Below are 22,594 nucleotides of genomic sequence, written 5' to 3'. Positions count from 1 at the left end.
ACAGCACCACCCGGTTTATTTTCCAATACGATGATATGATATACCCGCTTCGACGGTGGAATCAATCGCTCGGAACTTACCGCGATTAAAATCGATATAGCGAACATGCCGCAGGGATGCAGGGGCGCACAGCCTGCTGCAGTTGCTGTTGCTGCAAGTTATATCGGCGGCGTGCTTGTATTGTCGAATCGATGGGAATCCCGGGTCGCCAGTTCGAGGCACAGATGCAATTACTGCGGGCATTGTGAATAAGCTCACCCCTTGGCCGAGAGAGCCTTCCCGAATCCCCTCCCCCGGCTCCCAGAGGACTCTTCTCACTCCTCCACGTCCTCGTCCTCGTCCTTTCTAGGGTGTAACTCACACCCGGTTGCCCTTGTGCGGCAGCGTCGAGCACGTCTGTAGGATGCACACCCACGTGACACGCGGCTAAGTCCGACGCCTGGGTGTGGATGAGGAGCAAAGGGGGGGGGGGGGGGGGGGCGAGGTGGCTCTATACGTTATTACGAAAGCTCCCCGGGGGTACGTTCTGTCACGATGAGCAAGTGGGCTTTCGGAAAATGAAAATGCGAAATTTATGGATCCTTCTCACGAGAGTTCCTCACGCGCGCGATTGCGACAACACTAGGCAACCACCGCGTCTCTGACGGCATCCAACATCGTCGTCGTGGCCGTGCGGCATTCATCTGCACGGACGGAGAACGGGGCGCCGCTGTGTTACGCTCATTTCACGTCAGTTTCGAATTACTTTATAACGAGAGAGGAGAATATACCTCTGCAGCAGCCGATTTCCCGTCTCATTCGTTGAGCTCGGTTCCTATTTCATTTCCAACTTCTGCCACGCGGTGCGAGCCGCGAGAATGCGGATCGTAACAAGCGGTGCAGCTCAAAAGCACGTTCTTCCACTTTGAGATATTTCACCTCTCATTTATTCCATGTTTTCATTTAAAACGCTGTATATGTAATTTACTGAAAATTTTCACTCGATTTTCTCTCTCTCATATATTATACAATTTTTTGCAGTGCCGTGCGAGCAGAACGATTTTGCGTAAGACTTGGAGATGAGGTTTTCTTTGATTGATCCCTCTCCTTTGAAGCCTCACATTTATATAGAATATACATATACCTCCGTGTGCACATTTTTTTTTTCTCTTCCGATTTCGATCTTCTCTTTTCCGCCGTTTTCTCTCTACTCACGGTGAGCAACGTAGCGCGAGATCTCTTAGGTTCGTTCCTCGTTCCCCGGCTGCTTATCTTTTCCAATCGGTTCTATCGCGGGTCGCACTGTAGCAATGCCGCTACCCTTTTATCGCAGCTCAATAAACGCAAATAGATCGACGTCGGCTGATTTTGCGCTCGCAAGCTTGAGCCTCGACCGGTGCTTCGAAATAAGATCAAAGCTCCGACCTTTCCCTAACCTTTATCCTCAGCCGTAGAACCCCAGGCCGATTCGAGATTTTTTCCTCGATTGAAACACGAGTATATTTTTTATCCCGAAGATGGAGCTAATATTTACATGTATACTGCCGTTCATATCTCTGTCACATTACGTTTTCCTCGCTGCGGCTGTTGCAGTGGATGCGAATCGTACAATTTTGCAGGAAAGTCAAAGCAGTAATAGTAAACACGTTACCGCGTTGCATCCGTCAATTAAATCTAGAATTTGCCTCTTGTGAGACTGCGTTCATAGGCTCGTCATTACGTTTATTTATTTTTGTTTTTTTAATGAATACGATCTGCCGATCCTTTTCACCCTCGAATATTATGTGAAAATATCCGATTCTCGTCGTTTCCTCCGATGTTATTTCGGTAGACCTTTTTTTTTTTTTTTTTCTTTTCTCGTCCTAAAAATGTGGATTCGGACAAAAATGAAATAGCTGGCACCGAAGAAATTCAAAATTCATTTCGCACGCGTTCTTGGAGACGAAGTCGCGGCATTGTATGTTTCGTGCCTCCTATGCCGACTCGGGACAGCGGGAAAAATCGTCGACTGCCACTGAGAGGCACGCTTCATTTACCTTGGCAGCAGCGCGACGCTTGAGAATTGAATTTTTCCACTTCAAGTGGAATTAATATCCGTATGTTATCGCACCCCGCCTGGGAAAAATGGTGAACAAGAAGATATGAGTCTTGAAAATATGCGGAAAACAAGCTTTCCCCCTTTTTTTTTAACGTTGTTACATTTTTTATCTTTTTTTTTTCCCTTCTTTTTTCTTCATTAACACTTTCCTCTCAGCTTGTCAGTTTTCTTTACGTATAACATCTAAGGAGTAGACAGTGCGAGTTCCTCAAAATTCCTTCCAACAAATGATATACGAGCCTCGGAATGTTTTTCGTATACACACGTATAAAAAATTGGCACGAAAAAACGCTGGTAGAAAAACAAAAAACTTGAAGAGATATACAACGGAAGTGGGTACGGATTAAAGGAAACAAGGACGTTACTCCAAAACTGATCGTCTGATTATTTATATTTAAGTTCACGTAAATACTCCGTATTAGCTCCCCTTTTTTTCGTCCGTGCTCCGGCACTTCAGCCTTCTTTTAATCTTCACGTTGAATGTTGTAAAACGAAGAACATTCAGCCACTAGGTCGGCCTCACTTGCACTTCTAGCCTATTCGCCGTTTCAAACGGTTTACTTCTCCAACTTACGGACTGTGTAAACGAGCTTGTATACCGAAGTAAACAGGCCGCATAGACTATGTATATAACACATATATATACATACATATATCCTCGGGCAGTCGTCGACGCGCCGATTAGAGAGTGACTCGCTAATTTGTTTCTCTTCTTGACGTCGCGACGCCGAAACACGGCGAGGATGCGAAGGAAAGTGAGAAGAGGAGTACGAACCTAAGCTGGCGAGACATTTTCGACGTCTGTCAGAGCTTCGAGACGCCTTGGGTGTTGGGTCTAATTTCTTCTGCCTGTAATCTTGCGAACACAGTATTTCTCACACCGTCAATTCGACGCGTTTTCTATCCTCTTCACCCTCTCCTTTCCGATATCTTTAAGGTGACGTCTCACTAATTAACACCGTGATTTTCCTCCATGTTTCAGAATGACACAATGCAGGTCGTTTGGCAGTATCATGCCGAGGAGCCCGTATCAGCTGCGGGGGTTTTGCCCGATCACGGAGACGTCAGGGGGACGAGACCCCTTTATCTCGTGCAACGCGATGCGCAGCCACGTCGCAGCTCACGAAACCAGGAACCAGAGACGCCGCTCAAAATCTGGGACGTCTTAAACCAGCAGGTGAGTTGATCGACTTTTTTACAACCTAATGGTGTGATCTTCGTTTCGAGCAATCGGAAACTCGCTGATTTTTCGTGTAACAACCAGGAACTTTTACCGAGCGTGCTTTCAAAATGATGAAAATACTTGGAAATTCGCAGGAGTCACTCAAAAATCGCTCGATTAACAAAATTCCTGAGCTCCGGAAGGCTTCAGAAAATCAATGGAAGTTACAGGCAGCTTCTGCGATAAAAGGGTGATCATAACGCACGGCGAGTGAGGGTCGAGTTATGCATCGTAATCTATGACCTTCCAACGCTAATGAACGTATAGTTTTTGCCGGATGTGACCTGCGCCCGATTTATGTCGTCATAAATTCGGTGTCGTACAATGCCTCCGTTGGAACCAATTGCACCCCGATAAAAATTCGCCCTGCCTCCCTACCCTCGTTCAATTTGCTCGAGTATTCCGCCCGACTCGACTGCGATCATTCCAATAATCACACGTGATGAAAGCTCCCGTGAACACCGCAGAAAACTCGATGCGATATTCTCGAATAGAGATTATTTACCGGACGCAGCTAAACACGTAAATATTCAGAGGTACCGTTCTGGTATTTTTGCCTCTCTTTGGTTCGTCGCTTATTTTTGTAACGGATGTATGAATTATGGAAAATGAGCAATAAAAGTGCTAATTTCGGGAGATCAAAATTGAAATTGGAACTTGAGGCATAGCAAAAACTGGCACGGAGAACGGGGAAAATTGTATTTTCCTATTGTATCAGAGAACGAGAAACGACCACAAGCCACACCTTGGGGTGCAGTGCTAGAAGAGGCGACTAGCTGTTCCGAATTGCGATGTTCCAATTACGGGACACATTGCGACAACGGAAAGGAACTTTTTATTTTATTAACCTACAAAGGCTGCCCCGGCACTCACTTAGGTACCTGCGAGAAGACCACCGAGCCGGTTGTTTTAGCGGTTTTTTCCCTTCTCTTTCTCTCAGTGTCTACATTCGACGTAGAATGCAAGCTTAAACTCGGTAAGAATTGAAATCAGTGAACGTTAATAAAATGCAAAGTTATTCATACACGTACTACATATTTCTCGGCGCGACGCATAATTTCGAATTGTAGACCAAATATAATCTCTAAAAAGCACTTGAGGTGCAAAAACCTTGCGCCGAATACATGAAAGTGGAAGCAACCGACAAAAATTTACTTTTCAACTTGTTATAAATCACCAAAATGATAATGCACATTCGAATACGTATCAGCAACAATTCCCTTAACTACAAAAAATATGTAAACCAAAATTCTTACTGCCAAGTATGTCATATTTTTGGGAAAATAAAAAATCAACACGAGAGTTAGGGACGAAATGGAAAATTCGGGATTAGTTCTGATTAGCGGGCCGTTTTGGAAAAATGTCTAGAGGAATAACTCAAATTTTATTACAATCGTTGTTTGACGTGAGAGTCTACCGAGTCTTTTGATAAAGCGAAGCGGTTCAGAGTGAAATAAATCCCCGGAAAGTTTCGGCGAAGTGAATTATTTCTGTTGCTTGTTTTTTTCGCAACGTATTTCCATTTTCAACTTTCGCCACACTTTTCCCCCTGCTTTAAAATCACCCTCACTGCTACATAAGAATGCAGCCAATTTTTCACGCTCTCGGTTTGCCGGGAATCGAGACGACTTAAGCCAAGTCGAATTCGTGCTCGCGTATATTTCCTTGCGCCTGCAGGTTCCACCGAGACTACCGCAGCACGCCGATCTAGCCTGATATGTATCTCGCTCGAGGTTATTCCGAGTGATAACGATCCGCTTTCGCGCTTCTGCCGCGACGTGGGCGTGCAAGGTAGGGCGAAAAAGCCCGAGAGGGATGGAATAGAAGCGGGGCGAACGAGAGAGAGAGAAGGAGAAGCGGGGGTGGCGACGTTTACACCCGAGCAAGTTTTGTAGATTAGGCTTTGTCCGGCGGCAAACAGAGAACGAAAGAGTCAGCGTTTCGCCGAGGCCACGCCGCGTAATCCTTGAGACACGGGTCGAGCCGAAAATCAGCTATGTAATGAAATCTCCGTGTTCAAGGTAACCCCGCGTGATATCTGCTGAATTTTCACCATCCTCAAAAAAATTCGCACGCAATATCACGCGTCGACGCGTGATTGCAAACCTTGTACAACGAAATAGTATCTCCAAGATTTCAAACAATTTCTACGCTAACGTAATGTAAACTTTTCTCTGTATTATGTTCTCCAGGTTCGTCTGCCCATGGAGGAGGACACGTTGCTCTGGTGCAGGGTGCTCGAGATGCCGCCGATCCGGCGCAAGCACCACGTCGTGAGGGTGAGTATCCCACTTTCTATCCGTCCGCCATTTTGGTATCGCGGAAATATTTCGTTCGTACGCGCACGTGTCGCGAAAGGGGTTAAGGGGCAACTTCTAACTGGGTGAACGGTGGAAAGGGGATGTCGGTAGGATGGAATTAGGCTAATTCAGGGTGAAGGGTGATCGACGACAATCAGGTGGAGGGCTACATCGATGACGCGTGGATGAGGGGTCGTCCGCATTGCCACTTATCACGAGCCCTTCGAGTTTAAATTGACGGTATAACGTGATTAGCGCGAACCCAAAGACGAGAGCGAGTCGTGCCAACCCTTTGATTATCCATTCCCTTTCGAGGCGCGATATGTTTGCTCTTCCATGGTCGTACACGTTTCGGTGCTAACTGCACACCGCTGAGTGACTCGCAAACATATCGCCTCACTTTCCGCCAATGGGGAGGAAATCGATTAATCGATCGTCCGCTTCCCTGTAATTTCCAGTACGAACCGGTTATCCAGCCTGGCAGCCACGAGTATCTCCATCACATGACGCTCTACGAGTGTCGCGGTTCCGTCGCCGAGTTGGAAACGGCGGCTCGTTCCACGGGTGGAGTTTGCTACCAATCAGGTCAGCCCACCTTGCAGTGCAACACAATAGCAGCCACGTGGAGTCTGGGGTCCGAGGTAAGCCGAGAGAAGTTACGAGTTTGATAATCCTATTCCTTTCGCGCAAAGAGCACAGAGCACAGACCGCACACACAAACACACCCGTGTGGAGTGATTGCCGTGGCTGGTGTCACTTTCAGCCCGCGTTCACGCGGCGTAAGGATTCTCGCGTATGTACCGCAAAGGAGTCGTCCTGCAGCTCTTTGCGGTTCACGTCGAAACTTGAGCCCCCTGCGAAGAAGCTGATCTCGGCGCTCTTGGTCTAACTGCACGTTGTCCTCTTCTCGTTTTCGCAGGGTTTCAATTACCCCCCGGAGGCCGGTTACGCCCTCGACCCGCACGCGGGGCCGCAATTCTACATGCTCGAGACCCACTACACGAACCCGCAGCTGGACGCCTTCATCAGCGACAGCTCGGGCCTGCGGCTCCTCTACACGGAGCGGCTGCGTGTCCACGATGCCGGAGTGCTGAGCATCGGGATAGATCCGAACTGGAGGCACCTCATCCCCCCGGGTCAGCCGGAAGTCGTGTCCGAGGGTCACTGCGTCGCCGACTGCACCGGTCAGACCATTCCCAACAACGGGGTCAACATGTTCGCGGTGATAATGCACACTCATCAGCTCGGGAAAAAGGTCCGACTGAGGCAGATACGCGCCAGCGTTGAACTCCCGCCCATCGCCTCGGACACCAACTACAACCCGAGCTATCAGGAGTATCGCAGACTCCAGAGACCCGTCAAGGTGTATCCGGTAAGTCGGACTCCTAGTCCCGTGATTCCGGGAACATAGTCGATACCCACGAAAATGGTCGTCTTTACGAAGTGATTAATTTCCTGGGTTATAGGGTGATCATCTGGTAGCTGAATGCACCTATTCGTCCGAGTCCAGGGCTGCGATTACATTGGGCGGATTGACCACCAGGGAGGAAACGTGCCTGATATCTGCACTCTATTACCCACGGATAGAGCTCTCGCTATGTTATTCGCTTCCCTCCCTGCCCACCGTTCTCCACAGTTTGGGCATCCAGCAGCTTACGCCGTGAGTATTACACTCGTCGTCTGTATCTAAGTCACGCTCTGGCGCTTCTACCGACGCTCCGCAGTGCCGGTCGCCACTCGAAAGAAGGGAATCGGAATTCGATGCAATTGGCACCGTAATTGACTTTGTTCTAACGGAAATTGGCAGTGGTTTCAACTTAGCTAAGTTTCATCGTACGGTAAAACGGAAGTCTATTGAAAGGAGAAACCCAAGAAAGGAGTTTTTAAATTGAACTGGTTTCTATTCCCCTAACCGTCGATTCTTTTTTTCATAATTGAGTGATAATATAAGTAGAGCTGACATACCGGCTGTTATGTATAAACTAATTCACACGTCCCTCGGCTAGAGAAAAATTTACCGCTGTTTTTCGACATTGCGCATTGGCATCGTTGACCCAGTTGTACCTGCAGCAGCTCGATGTAGATATAACAAAGTTGGACCAAAGAAACGAGCCGATGCAACGTGTGGAATTACGGGACGCGTACTCGAGTTCAGCACTCCTCTCGTAATACTGTAGATAAACGTATTTCTCCGAGCATAAATCTGATCCCTGGGTAATTTTGTTCCAGTAACTCGAGTCCCGTGAAGATTCAGGCGCCCCCTGAGCTCTCAGGTTTAACGCTGGAGGAGCGCCTGGTCAGCTACGACTGGGAGACGAGCTTTCAGAGCTTTCAGGAAGCCACGCGGAGCGGTACGTTCAAACCGCTCTGCTGGAGCAGTCGAGGCGATCTTTTGCCGGGCACGGCGCAGCTGGAATCACGCTACCCGCGGATAATCACGCCGTACAAAGAGCCGACGTTACCCTGCACGAAGAAGCCGACGCAGAACAAGTTCTCGAAGCTGCTGAGCAAGGACGGCGACATCGGAAGCCCAGTCGAGCCTGACAGCGACGAAGCGAACGCCGTCGAGCGGGGTCAGCTGGTGCGAAGCAAGGTGTCGCGGAGCAGCGAAGGGCCCATCGCCGGAAGTTCCAGGACCCGAAGCGTATCCGTTGCTCTAGTCGTCGCCGCCCTCGTCGCCGCTCTCAGATGAACGCCTCACGACGTGCCGCGAACTTGGTGGTGAATTTCGTTCGTTTGGTGCCGATTGTGTGTTTCGCGTTTCGTGTCAAGTGCGAGGTGTGGTGTCCCGCTAGGATTCAGGATCAAGGATCGAGGATCGAGAATCGGGGTGATCAAGGATACGTGGATCGGACACGAATGTGTGAGTATGTGATACCTGCATATCGGACAGAGGAGATTTTCCGCGTATCCGCGAACACGTTTGCTGATCTTTGTTTTCTTGTTCCCCGTCGCGATTTTGCGATGAGTATAAAATCGCGCCGCAGCGGTTTCCCGCAGGGTATTCTTCTTTTCGCCGATCAACGGATTCCCCTAATTTTCACTATTTATTCACAGCTCAAACTTGATAAATTAATTCTTACGACACAACTACGGAGAAACGATGCGAGGCTGTCGTACTGTTGGTACAATTTATGCTTATTTACGTTGAGCGCGTACCTTGCGATTGGCCGATGAAGAAAAATACCCGGCGACGGTGCGAGTCCGATACATGTAACGTGTAATATGTGTGTTTCGGGATCTATGATCTATAGGTATTGTAATAGCTCCGCGAGACATGAAGTGAGAGATAAATTGTAATATTGAATCAATCATTGTTGTTGGCTGTTTATTTGCCCGACGAGAACCAGTCCATGTCCGATATACGGAATTTAAACAGTATATACATTATGTATATATTTATACACTTATATACTAGTTATCTCATTATAATATGTATAATACGTATATCGCGTCCGAGAATTACGCCTGAGCGCTTAAATTATTCCTCTACCGACGCCTCCAACTACTGACTCTATTATCTCGTTATTCTGCTCGAGGCATCTCGTGCACATAGTTTGAGATATACACTACTGTGTGTACGCACACCGAGGGTTTCTATTTTCTTTTTATATATTTTTTTTTTATTTTATTTGTTTTTCCTAAAATTTTCTCGTGTAAATTTTCAAGTGTACATAATTATTGTACATAATATACGTTTTTCGTAATCAATGCACGCGCATATGTATTATATATTTATATATTGTAAACCGCAATATTCGCCGGAACGGTCGTTGATTGGGTCTCGTCGGGATTTTGTAAATTTTGTTAATTATTAAATTTATTACATGGAAACGGGTCGTTACGTGTGTGACATTTTGTGAAATATATGTATATAAGCGCTGGTTGACTCGCGTGCCGAGAATAATAATAATAATATTATTAATGATGATGATAATAGTAATAATAATATTTACATGTAATACATCGTTGCCTCAGACGTTGCTATTAATAGGCTGGTATATTTTTTTGGACTAGACGCGAACATTTTTTCTCTTGTTTCATTTACCGTTTTTCTTCATTTATTTCTCTAAAGAAAAAGCTTTTCCGCCTTAAATTCGCGACCGTTGATTAATTACTTCACGACTTAACCAACGCTTATATATCGCAGGATTTCTCTTGTGTGTTATCATGTACAGTATAACGACAACCCAGTATTCTATTATTATTATTATTACTATTATTATTGTTACTATTATCATTATTGTTTTGAATACGTACCCTAACATAAAAAATGGAAAAATGAAGAAAAAGAAAAGAAAGAATGAAAAGTGAAAAAAGTAAAGGAAAAATATTATTTATTCATTTATTTAAATTACTGTAAAGAGAGAGATTATTTTGAAATAAGGTTGTTAACACTTTTCTATATATATTCATCCACAAATACGATTTGATACCTAATCTAATGTAATATCGAACCCCCGTAATTGATATCTATAATTACTGTAATCCTGAAACCCTCTAGCCTAGAGCCTTGTCCCTAAAATAGGTTTAAGACTAAAAACCGAACGCGATATAACAATATGTATAAATTAATCGTCACACGCGTTCAGTCTTTCTGCTATAGACGGTATACATGATATAATATACACAAGCAAATTAGCTCAAAGCGAAGGGATTGCGATGTCGTTCGGAAAATATTACTTAATCGGAATCATCGACCTTTTGAATTTTTCACTGATGTCGTCTGCAAAATTTTTTCACCTGTATATTTTTCGTGTTATTTCTTATTCGGTAACAATTTGCTGCTAAGGGAACTGTATCGTACACCTGTAAGTATTTATCGATCTTCAAGCGACATCGCTCAGAAAGAAACATGAAAAAAAAAATAACATAAATTGACGTACGATAATCGTGACAGAGAAGCAGGGAGGCAATATTAGAAAATTATAAAAACGGAAACGTAAGCCACGGATTCCATTTTTGATGTTAGACTGCCCCCCCCCCCCCCCCCCCCCTGCTAATACGACATATGCACGCACTCTATTCATTCTCCTCTCCTTTCGCCTTCTCCTTTGCCGAACCTTAGGCAAGTGAATATGAATTCCTGCCACCATAAATTCGCGCGGAGGTTGAGAAAATCGTACCCCATCGTAGAACGTAGACATACAGTAGCCGCAACCCCGTATATAGCAGGTAATAGATAAACATTAATTACGATACGTAAAAAAAAATTTTACAATTTAATACAGTAATTCGTAAATGTAATAGGGATTTGTGTGTGTAGGCCGTAGGGCGGTTAACTTGCTATTTGAAAAAGAAAGAGAAAAAAAAAAATTATAATCGTAAAAATTAAACGCTGTATAATATACTTAGGAAATTAAATAGTATTTCGAAAAAACGTCACCATTCGAACTGCCAACCCGTTATGCATATATATTAATCCGTTTGTCCAATGTTATCAATTTTGACATATTTTTTTCTTCCATCGACATTCGATTCCAATTTTTCTTTCTTCGTTCTTCCCCACATCCACGAATACACTTTAATTTTTGCTCTGCATTTTCATTGCATACGCTTACAATCGCAATACCATATACCTATTATACAACATTATAGTCACGGATATTCAATTCAATCTCCGAATCGTCCGGGGATTGCGTTGCATTCAAATTGAATAAAAGTATCGATATTATTGTTATTATTGTATTATTAATACTACTACTATTATTATTATTATTGATAAGTGGTAACCGGAATGCAATTGGTGTGGACGTCGCGTACAATGTTGAGTTATGGATAAAAAAAAAAATATGTTCTTTCGTTTATATTAATTTTCAAAACTTGCGAATAGAAAAGAAGTGAATGTCAAATATAAATTTGGTCCGTCGTAATTACATCTTTCCATCCGTCCACGCGACTCGCTATGCGGTTACCGCTGTATTAAGCCGACCAAAGCTACGGAATGAGAGATCCTGGGGGGCACAAGGAGCTGCCAGTGATATGACCAGAACAATCAGCAAAAGCGTGACAGTTTCGCAATGATAAGAAAAAAAAAATAAATAAAAATTAATGAAAAAAGAAAAAGAAACGAGTCACTTAAAATACTGGAATTATGTTAGATAGAAGACGATATTAATGCTATGTCTATATACGACGATCTTGTATCATGTGTATGTTATAGTTAATTTCCAATGCGACGCTCGCCTATCGCTCCTTTTTCACACGCAATGAACACGGGAAACTGCAGGGTCTTTATTTACAATCGATCGTAGTTTGCTGTCTCATGTTCTTGGGACAAATCATCGAGTTGCATTCGTTTGCGTACAATCAAAGAGCATTTTTTTTTATAATCAAGAGTCGTTTATTTGTTGATCATGTGGATTAATATTTTTCAGAGAGTATGATTTATTTATTTATTCTTGCATAAGGAAAATTTTCCTCCCTGCATACCTAATATTCAGTAAAATGAAACATGTTGCGGTCAAGCGAGCGTCGCCACTTTATGTGTATATTGTATGTAGAAACCTAGGGAATGTCGGTCGAAATAATAAATTTAAACAAACACGACCCGCGTAATGCGGGTATGAAGCAAGTCAAAGGATGGCCGAGGTCACGAGATGAAAGAAAACCGGAATGAGTGAAATAGAATGAGAGAAACATGAAGAGCGAGAGGGATGGATAAAGAGAGAGAGAGAGAGAGAGAGAGAGAGAGAAAGTACGAACGTAGAACTGTGTAAATATAGGAATCCTGTATATAGTAATAATAGTAGTTTAAAACACGTCCTGATATATAGTTCCATAGACACACTCGCGAGATGAACATGTAGCAACATAGAAAGAAAAAGTGCAAATACAGAAACAAACAAATGCGATAGAATAAATTAAACTAAAACTCGAATTGATTATACACGACTTGACTTATATCGTTGTAAATTGAGTTCGATTATATAATTTATTAAACACCGACTGCCCTGTTCCTTCACATAGTTTACGCCTAATCTAAACTTATGTACCGTTAACGTTAAATACCTAGCCACTACTATCATCTGTACTGTAACAAATTGTATTATATTTTATATATATATAAATATGTAAATGTTTTTCTAAACACGTCTCTCAATTATTTATGCTCTAAATCCCAATCATTCATCAAATCCCCCGTAGTGAATTCGAAAAGCCTCGCAGTTATTAATAACACCGTCGTTTTGCGCTGCGATCCATGATAGGTTTCGTAATATTTCATTGCAAACGTCATTTTCCAACGCGTCTTTCGGTATACGTCAACGTACTGTACGAAAATAAGAGCCCAAGAGCTTCTTCATACCGCGATATTCACGCACATTTCACCCGAAACGATCTGTTGTCAAGTCTTTCAGACGCCATATTGCTCAGTTACGCCCTTCGCAACCTTGTCACATTGCCTGCTCGACACTTGTGTTTATCAACCGTGAAGAGTCTTCGTGGTATCAACGATGGTTGCCTCGTGTTTGGAATCAGAAGTTTGCCACACCTTGAACGGGACGGTCGCAGATTTGTACAGATACCGCGAGCACATGTTTATTCTCTGCGATGATGATCGTGACTCGGAGAATTGAGACGGGAGTGTCAGATACGCGGGTGAGAGAGTGAGAGAGAGTGTTGTTCCGTTTTTCTCGATCCAACAGATAGCGCATAGCGCGCGTTGAGTTATCGACGTATCCGCTCGTACACAATTCAATATTTTTACACGCCACCTCTAGAGCTCGTTTTTTCGTGCAAAAAAAAAAAACAATAATAATAATAATAAATGAACCCCTCGAGAATCCGATGATGGAGTCGTTTACACCCGAGTCACGAGGGCGAGTTGACAGTGAGGGAGAGGAGGGATGGAGCGCCAACCAATTTCATCGAGATTATGTCTACCTGCAATCGGTAAGTACAAGATTATCAGATTTTACCGTTCCTGCATTGTATTTCATTTCAAATTTACATAACTATAACATCACGATATTACCTCGTCACACTCAATACACGCTTATTGTCGCGTGACGGGTGGCAATTTTAATCAAGTAAGAGACGAAAGGAGGTGGCGTCTATATACGCGTATGTATATTCTGCGAGAAAACAAGGCTGGGACAGGAATAGCGGGTGTTAAAGAATTCGAACAATTCTGCAATCAGGATCAGCCTTAACTCGTTTCTGATATTTTAACGCTGATTCGAGCATTTAAATGCATAAAGGTTCACCCTGAAAAATAATAAAACCTTCTTGCGTTCGATAAGAATCGGGGTTCGAATGAACGGCGGTTAGCGAAGAGGGTTGAAGACTCCAAATTAAATCTCACCAACGCAGTTCACCGTGCTAACGACAAATGTGATTAGATCTCGAGCCAGCAGCATCTTTTTTTTTGACAATTCTTTCTGGTACTCCGATCGATTCGTCCCTAAACGGTTACATACGTGATGAACTTGTTCAAAACTCTTTCGTCAAATTTCTGTTCAAGTTGAATTTAAAGCACGAGAATATCCTCTCTGGATTCTGGAATACGACTGGCATTCCAGGGGTCGCTAAACTGCGACTGTAAACATTGTACAGGCGAAACTTTCCGTTCCAATTGCGCTGCTATCTTTCACCTTTATGCAGTGCATCTCACATTTTACTGCAATTAACGAGCTTTCCATCATCAGTTCGGAAATGTTAATTGACCTAATTTTGAATCAATTTTAAGCATAAGAAAACTTTTCTTCTTTGGATCGTTTGATTGGGGAAAAATACTGCGACAAAAGAGTAATAATCTCTTTCGGCTTCTGTCACAGAATATTTTCAATACCTAATGAAGAAAAAAAAGTGAATTTCGTAATTCGGTTCAAAGTATATTCCGTTTTGAATCGCTAGCTGGAATAAAACCGTACAAATTGCCAACGTCTATCGTATTTATTCTCGTTCAACTTCTACGGAAATATTCCATCAATACGATTCAATCGGATAAAAATTCGGCTATCTTATAACAGCAACCCAAGGTTTCACGAGGCTTCACATAATTCTGATCGGTTGTTAAGGGGTACCATCATCTCTGATTGGATTTCTGAAGATCCGATCGGTAGAGAAGAGTGGCTGGGTTACAATGTAAGATGTGATTGTCATCAGTGGCTCAAACTATAAACGGAATTGGAATTCTTCTCGAGTTAATGTAAGGGAGTACGATCGTTCCCACATTCCTCCAATCGACGCAACGAGTCTAAAACCGTCCGTGACCGAGTAAGTGTCCAGGTAATGACCTGAGGTAACACGATATAGCGATAAATTAGACAAACGCCTGGGTTCCCGGGATTTGATACGGTGCATTATAACCGGGCATGGCGCGTACGTGAAACACGCTGCTTCAAGAAGATCAATTCTCAAATTTTTCGAAGGTCGTGCGTCTGCCTACCTGCGTGCTTTTCGAACGCGCTTCACGCATGGACACCTACGCGTTAACCTGGGATGGACACGAGGATGCCATTAGCGCCCGCTAACCAAAGAGTTGACCGAATGCGTAACCTGCACGCGTCTCTGCGGTGTATTTGAAGTAACGCGCACGTCTACTACAGACGCGTACGCGTTATATACGACTTCACATCAGCTAGCCAGCTGTGAAAATAAGAGTCTGAAATTTGTTCACACAGATCGATAAATTGAAGTTTCCAGAAACTTAGCAACCCCCATTAGGATCGTTCGGAAAGATCCCTCGGATGTCCTTGACAGTAGTAAAATTGCACGGAACAATCACAGACGTTACTTTTCGTTGTTTCCACGTTTTGACGGAACATTAGGAAAATATTATACCAATCGTGCAGCTCAAAAAAGGTCGTAATTTTAGAAGAAATTTATTTCCTTTAGATTTCGTGATGAATCTGAAGAAGGATGTAGGTAATTATCGATGAATCATTGAACGACGGCAACCGGGAATTGAGAGGATTCTTCTTTCTTATAAACCGAGTGTAACGCGGCGTCTGATCAAAAAGTGCCGGACGCTGCGTTTAACGGCAAATCGATCAAGAGTCCGGTCGAACGCAGGATCAAATCGCGAGGTGCTGCCGATGGCAAAGTTGAAATTGCCACTTCAACTTAGCCCTGCGATTAGAGCGGTTTGCGCAGCGCGGCGTGTAAGTGTTCAGAAATTCAATCCCCATTGGCAAACATGCCGCCACGGTTTATCGCTTCCCTTCAAACGACGCCCGCAAGTAGCGTCGCGTCAAGATGCAGGGTGTGCGAAGAGCGTTGCGAGGTGTGAGTCGCCAACACGCAATTGACTTCCGGTCAATCCGGACGCGTCGACGTTGATTTCTTATGGCAGAGGCCATGAATGCACGCGTGCACCGCAGGGACGATGGAAATTATTACCAGAGTATCCGGAACCTCGTCCTTTCTGCATTACATAATTACCTACCTACATATAACGTAATTTCCCTCTGGCTCACGTTTATATCCGAGTATCACTGCCACGTGATACAAAGATGGACAGTAAACCAATCAGCGTAGCTTCACGCCGGCGTGCTGCGATAAATATCCTGCAGAGAGCGAACGCAAAGCAACGAGCTCAATGAGAACTCGATTGTAGTTCGCGGTCTCGACTCTGGCGGTCGGCGAGAGCTCTTGATTGAAATTTATGTCCGATGGGACCGCGCCAATTCTCCAACACCATCCGACGCTGCCGCGCGATGCCGTTTCTCACCTATTGTACCTACCTGCCCTCTGTAATATTGGTACAGCACCGTGGCGACGGACCGTGCGATTGAGATCGTGAAATGGACAATTATTTGGGGAGTTATTAGTTTTTACTTTCATTCCATTTCTTCGCTATCCGTGGGTAGAGATGTACATAGTACTGCGGCGATGAAAAACTTGGAGCGGGTTATTGATTCCGGTAAAATATTTCATCTGCTATCGTGTTATAACTGTATCGAGAATTCGGGCACGGAATGAGCCCGTGCAATTATCCCGCGCATCGTATAATTGCCTCCGCGAGTATTATTGCTGCCTTCAATTTATCACGGATACGTTTTCCGCGGTTGATTTAATTTCATCTTTTCTTTTTTTTGTCATTTGCGCGTCAAGTAAGATTGTCTTGAATGTTTGAAAAGCTAAGTAAAAACTTAACGCGAGTTTGGAATGTGATTGTGATTTTTTTAGTATAACTGACGATAAATTAATGCGAACATTTAATGTTGTAAATTATGAAAAATGCATAAGATTTGAAGAAACAAAGATGGTAGAAAAAGACACCGAAGAAAAAATAACAAGAAACGATCAGATCAACTGATGTTCTATGAAAATAATGGAGACGTTATAAAGATCATTCCACGTCAGGTTTGCGAAACAACCGATCGATAAACGATCCTCACGACGACGAACACGTTACGAGTTCCGTTTGTACACACATACGCGCATACATAATACATGGATATTTATATTCCACGACAAGCTGGTTCACCACGTTGTGATTCATGATGCTGTTTGTTGCTCGGATTTGCCTTCTGATTGAATTGTGCTCGATAAGATAAATCACATCAGCCATACTCAACCGGCGTGCCACGCCACGCCACGTCGCCCTTCTGAAGATTGCCTCGTTGATAACATTTCGTGTTTCCCCTGCAGTTACTACGTTACGTTACGTAGTCCCTTTCAGGTACATATTTACATCGACGTATATTTATACAGAAACTCCAGCTGCCGCCATCAGCGTTCAAAGTAATTGCTGTGTTTACCGCTGTCTAAATTTTGATCATGTCTCCACCTCTTTCACACGTTATACTTCTTACCGACTGGCGTACACGACCGCTGGATGCTATCTATGCTAAATAATTCAACCAGCCCCCAGAATAACTTTCCGATTCAACATGGAAATGGTAAATAGTTACTTGCGCCGAGTGATTAATAATGAGCATCGAATGATTCATTCAATAGTTTGTGGCAATTCTACTTGACTTTAATTGCATCTTTTGGTAAAAAAAAAACCAGGTTATACGTATTTCGTCCTTGCATTGCTCAAGTTAGCCTGCAAGCATATTTGTTCCTCTCGAGCGTGTTTGCTAACGAAAATGAGTAAATAAATAAACGTAATTGATTGGAACGTGACTAGTGAGCATGCATGCCGCCGAATAAAATACCTGCAGGAATTTGCAAATTTCAAATACGAATATTACATATACATATACACACACACACACGTATAAATATATATACATATATTTATATTCTGCCATGCATATACAAACATTTGCATCCGACTTAATAACTCAACGGTAAATAGTGGACCCTTGACCGAATTATGTGCATTGCTGCTATTTCAAATGATCAGCTGCACGAGCAATGTAAATATTTGCGAATAATAGAGACTGTTGATCAGCGAAAATTTCAATACGTCGTGAATTAATATCGGACAGTAATTGCAATGTAGGAACTCAATTTAATCCACGCTTCGCAAAAAAACACTCGATCGGCATTGCAGCGAAAAAGTAAAAACGACGCGACCGTACGGACGAGAAGAAAAAACTTGGATATATACGCCGTAGGCACGAGAAGGTGGCCGGGATTTTTAAATGGCGGTAAATCGTGAAGGCTCGCAGCACGCGTGGGCGGTTCGTGGTCGCCGTTCGTTATCTGTGAGTGGGATTAAACGCGCAGCGTTACATCGAAGCGCGCGTTCCGCTTTGACGAAGAACGCAAGAGGATGGCGATGGACCGACGAAGAGGAAGAAGACAGAGAGAAGGAGAGCGCAAGCGAGACGAGGTTCGAAATTTATGAACACCGGACGCACTCGGCCGCGAACTGTCACTGAAAATTAACAGCAAACAGAGAAACGAAATGGCCTTCCGCGCTGGCGCGAATGTTGTTTGCGATGCTACTCATTCGGCGATGAATTAAAACATAAATTTCAATCAACCATTCGCCAACGTTTGCGCACTTGCAGGACACGGACGCGTGTGCAAGCCATGAACGGGAATATGCGAAGCACGTGGATTCGTGTACGTACACGTATCCACCATCGTTGAATTTCCGTGGATTTATTTGGCCACAGGTGTCTGTATCATCCTCGCTTTTGCCGTTGTGCAATCAGCCTTGCGTGAAAATAAATTAACGAAATTTAACACTAGGAGAGACAGAGACGGTGCGCTGTTGCGACTTTTTGTTAACCGATCCGTGACGCGATGCCAATTGTTTATATCGCATACAGGCACGCAGGGAACGAAACTGGAATGTCACCAGTTTGATGGGCTCGTTAACCGTGCTTTACGCAAACTTTTTACCTTCTCTTTCTCTTTTTGTTTCATTGTTTAATCCCGGTTGATGAGTCTGCCAATTCCTCGTCACGCTTCATTTGTGCAGCTGTGTTTTATACCTCGCATGTGTCGACGATCGCGGCTTGGCTGCTTGAAAGTAACAAACACGCGCGGTCGAAACGACAATAATCCGCATCTCTCGTACGCGGACATCGGTTCTCAGTGAAACAGGGCCGGTACATTCGGATGGAAATTGTTCAAAGGCGTGCGGTAATTCGATGCCAGTCAATGAGACCCTCGGCGTTTCACCGATTCCGGCCAATTCGGACAAACGGTATTAGCGTAATTGAGGCATTTTCATCCGACTCCGGGGGAAATTTAACGGGAAACAATCGTTCGATTACACGGTGTAGATGACTGCTGATCATCGCAGGATGCACACAGGCGAGAAGAGAAGCTGTAAAAGAATCTCGAGCTTGCGACCTTAACCTTACACGTTGACCGTCCTCGTTATACTTTGCCCCGTCTTCAGCCCCGCATATCGTGCAAGAGAACCGCAAAACGCGGAGGAAACTTTCGCGACTTTAACGCACCGCCAGTGCACGGTGATAGACTCTGCCCTTCACCCTTCGCTGGGCCCGAAGATTTCGGGCAACTGCCGTAGGTACTTCAGAAGTACTCGGTGCGCTGCTCTGAGGCACTATTTCGTGGCACTCCGAATCCCGGCACCTGCAGGCGCGTAGTTCGAAGGTTGGGGTCGGTTTCGAGGTGTGGCGAGGATCGACGCGGCCCCCGGGGGGATGCCGTTATATAATTAAAGGTACATAGAGCTTCGCCTTGTCTGAGCTGGAAGGATGCGAGGCCTTCCACTGCGCCGTACCATAATGGTACAGGTGTGTAGTTACACGGATATCTATCCGTGTACGTGAGCCGTCCACGTCGGCGGGCATATTCGGTGTATTATATATTCACACCGTGCAGGATACAGGCGTCGATGCACCCGCGTTTCGTTACACGTTACACGGCGAGAAGGATCCGGGTGGATCGCGTCGGATGCTGATGATACTGTCTATACTCATGCCTCACATGCAGCTTAAGCGCCGGTACGAACGGTCTGCAGTTGAGAGAAATACGACAGGATCAACGGGAGAACGTTGTAACGGCATCAAGACCGATCCAATCAGCTGCATTGTTTAAAAGTACCCCGCCATGCACTTCGACTCAAGGCAGCGTTATTCCGACTCTGCAGGATCGTACGAAATGCGTTTGTTTCCTTTTCCGATCCATGATGCAGCTTGTGGTATGCGTACAGACGTATGTATGTGGGCACGTTCGACGTGAGTTACTACGACCGCGTTCCACTTTAATTAACATTAGTGGATTAACTCGATTTAATTCTCCTCTACCTGCTGCAGCCTTTCGCTATTCCAACACGGAATTGTCCTCCTATCTCTCTTCTCGAGTGGATTTCTTCAGCTTCAAACGATGTCCGCGATCCACGGATCTGAAGATCCCTCAGTCCTGATGGATAAATGTTGACCTCGAAGATCAACCTATTTTATACGGTTCTTAACCTATTTCTACAACCTTTGGATAGAAAAAATCTTTCACTAATCGTTGAAACGGATTAACGAGGAAATCTTTTGCAGGCAAGTTATAAATTATGTAAGGATACCGAGGATGCAATCAAACCTGCGAAGCATTGATTTGCCTTTCATCGATTCTAGCTGAAAGCAACGCTTTGAAACGCAAATCGATGTCTATCTGGTGGAGAAATCTTGGATGCGAGTCAATTATCCAGAAAGCAATATCCTCACCTTTCTCAGAGTCCTGAATCCATCGTCCGCCGGACCGATCATGAGGGTAGAATTGATTAAATTTCTTTTGATCATCGGCCGAGGATCGTCACGTGTTCGACGAAATTACAAGCAAGTTCCAGGAACCTTTTGATCAGCTGGGAAAATTGCGAGTACGGTGTCTTGGACCCGGTAAGCCGTACGGCGAATTCCGCTCTAAAGACAGGCTTCGGGTGTCTGGCGTTCGAGGCGGGATCAATTAACGTCGACGACTCTTCGGAAAAGGAAGTCGCTTCGGCGAGCGAAGTCCTGCGGGAAGATTTGCTTGTGCTTCGCGTGGCTGCTGAGCAAGTTGAAATCGCGCGCGGCTTTTCACGTAACCTGATCGACGTACTATATCGCCGTTGAGAAAATGGGGACATGGGTAAACGGCGGGTGAAGGAGGAGGAAGGGAAAGAGAAAGAGAAAGAGCTGCGGACGGTTAGCTTGAATGGGTTGTTAGCGCTCGGTGACTACCTCAACGCTTCACAATCACGATGTCCCTTTGAAATTCGTACGTCCCAGATGCGGTCGCTCTGGTTTCCGACTTGCATACTAACTAGTGGGGCAACTAGTTACCAGCTACCTTTCCCGCAGCTATCGGGGATAAATTTGTGATTAATAGCCGATTCACGGACGCCGAATGGGGATGAAACTTCCCTAACCACCCCGAGTCTCCGAGTCTACTTTACGTATAACCGACGGCGCGTCCTGCCCTGTTATGAAGAACCAATCGCTACCAGCTTACGGAATTGCTACTGCTGCTGCCGCTGCCGCTGCGGGAGACTTCCAACTTTACTCGTGGATTTCCGATCCGATTCTCTCTCGAAAACAGCTCTTTCAGACCGAAATTCGACCAACTCCGATGAGATAAATTTTCAACGTTATAGCCGCGTCGCCCTCGCGCTGCAGTTTCACAAAGTCTGATGACCTAAGCTATGATCGTACCGTCCTGAACTCTATGATTGCTCGGATCAACTGTTGTTCATAGTTCGTTGAACGATAAGATGCTTCTAGTAGCTGTGCTACCCAGTCGTTTCGTTCGATTCAGCCGTCATTTGCGTTTTGAGTTGATGGCAGTTCAAGAAATTCCTCTTACCCTCGGTATTTTTGTAGAATAAGTCGGCTTACGGCGTTTGTAATTATTGCCTAATTGAACAAAAGTTTTCTTATGTATATAGTTAGTTCGAAGATATATTTTCAGTCTTAAAAATGGGAAGTAAAACACAAGAAATAAAAAAGAATACGAGTATCGTGACTCGTTTTGATGAATGACTTTAAGAATGGATGAGACAGCTGGCGAGTAGAAAATATCAGGACCAGCGGAATTTGGAGAGGTAAAAAATGCCCGACGCAATATGCATGTATAATTATACCTGGTCCTGAAACAACGGTTACTTCGAATGCTGTGAAAATAATACGAATGGCGGGCCGGCCAATTAAATTCGGCAAAAAGCGAAATAATTCGGGAATGGAAAATAATCTATTTTGCATGTAAATTCAGAAAAGCGATTTATGGAAATCCGTTTGTAAATCAAATAGCAGGCCGCGTTTGGCGCATTGCGTATTTTAACACCTTATAAACAAATCTTCGCCCCCGGCGGGCTGCAGGATTTCGAAGAGGCGATTCGGGTGGCTAGCTTCCGTTGGAATGGGAAGAGATTAGGATATAACAGACGCATCGGGGGGCGAAAAGGGGGGATAAAGAGGCGGGGAATCAGCGAAGAAGAGGCTCGGCTCTTCAAGTTTTTATTAAACTCGCGGAGGTTAACAAGAGTCCGGGAGAGACAAGAGGGATAAGGGTGGAACGGGGGGTGAGGAGGGTTTGAGGGAAGGAAAGTCGGCGGCTCGCTTAAGCCGGGGATGACGACGAGGAGGGTGAACCTTAGGGTCATTTGCAAACTCCAGCGTCTCGTGCCTCAGGGAGATAAAGGGA

The 22,594-nt window shown here is 44.6% G+C and overlaps 1 protein-coding gene across 1 annotated transcript in view; it reads left to right on the top strand.

The window, feature by feature from the left end:
• The window catches only part of LOC124179845 (MOXD1 homolog 2), a 91,663-nt gene extending 79,964 nt beyond the window's left edge, over nt 1-11,699 (top strand). Inside the window, exons 4-9 of the mRNA XM_046564647.1 lie at nt 3,060-3,254; nt 5,492-5,578; nt 6,058-6,240; nt 6,519-6,971; nt 7,066-7,259; nt 7,829-11,699. Coding sequence (XP_046420603.1) covers nt 3,060-3,254; nt 5,492-5,578; nt 6,058-6,240; nt 6,519-6,971; nt 7,066-7,259; nt 7,829-8,291 — 1,575 coding nt within the window. The 3' untranslated portion in view covers nt 8,292-11,699. The remainder of the gene's footprint in view (nt 1-3,059; nt 3,255-5,491; nt 5,579-6,057; nt 6,241-6,518; nt 6,972-7,065; nt 7,260-7,828) is intronic.
• Nucleotides 11,700-22,594: the final 10,895 nt, after the last annotated feature.

The sequence above is a fragment of the Neodiprion fabricii genome, chromosome 4 (genome assembly GCF_021155785.1).
Source record: "Neodiprion fabricii isolate iyNeoFabr1 chromosome 4, iyNeoFabr1.1, whole genome shotgun sequence".
NCBI classification, from domain to species: Eukaryota; Metazoa; Arthropoda; class Insecta; order Hymenoptera; family Diprionidae; genus Neodiprion; species Neodiprion fabricii.
Note: the sequence above shows the minus strand (reverse complement) of the source record. Positions and strands in the feature narration are given on the sequence as shown.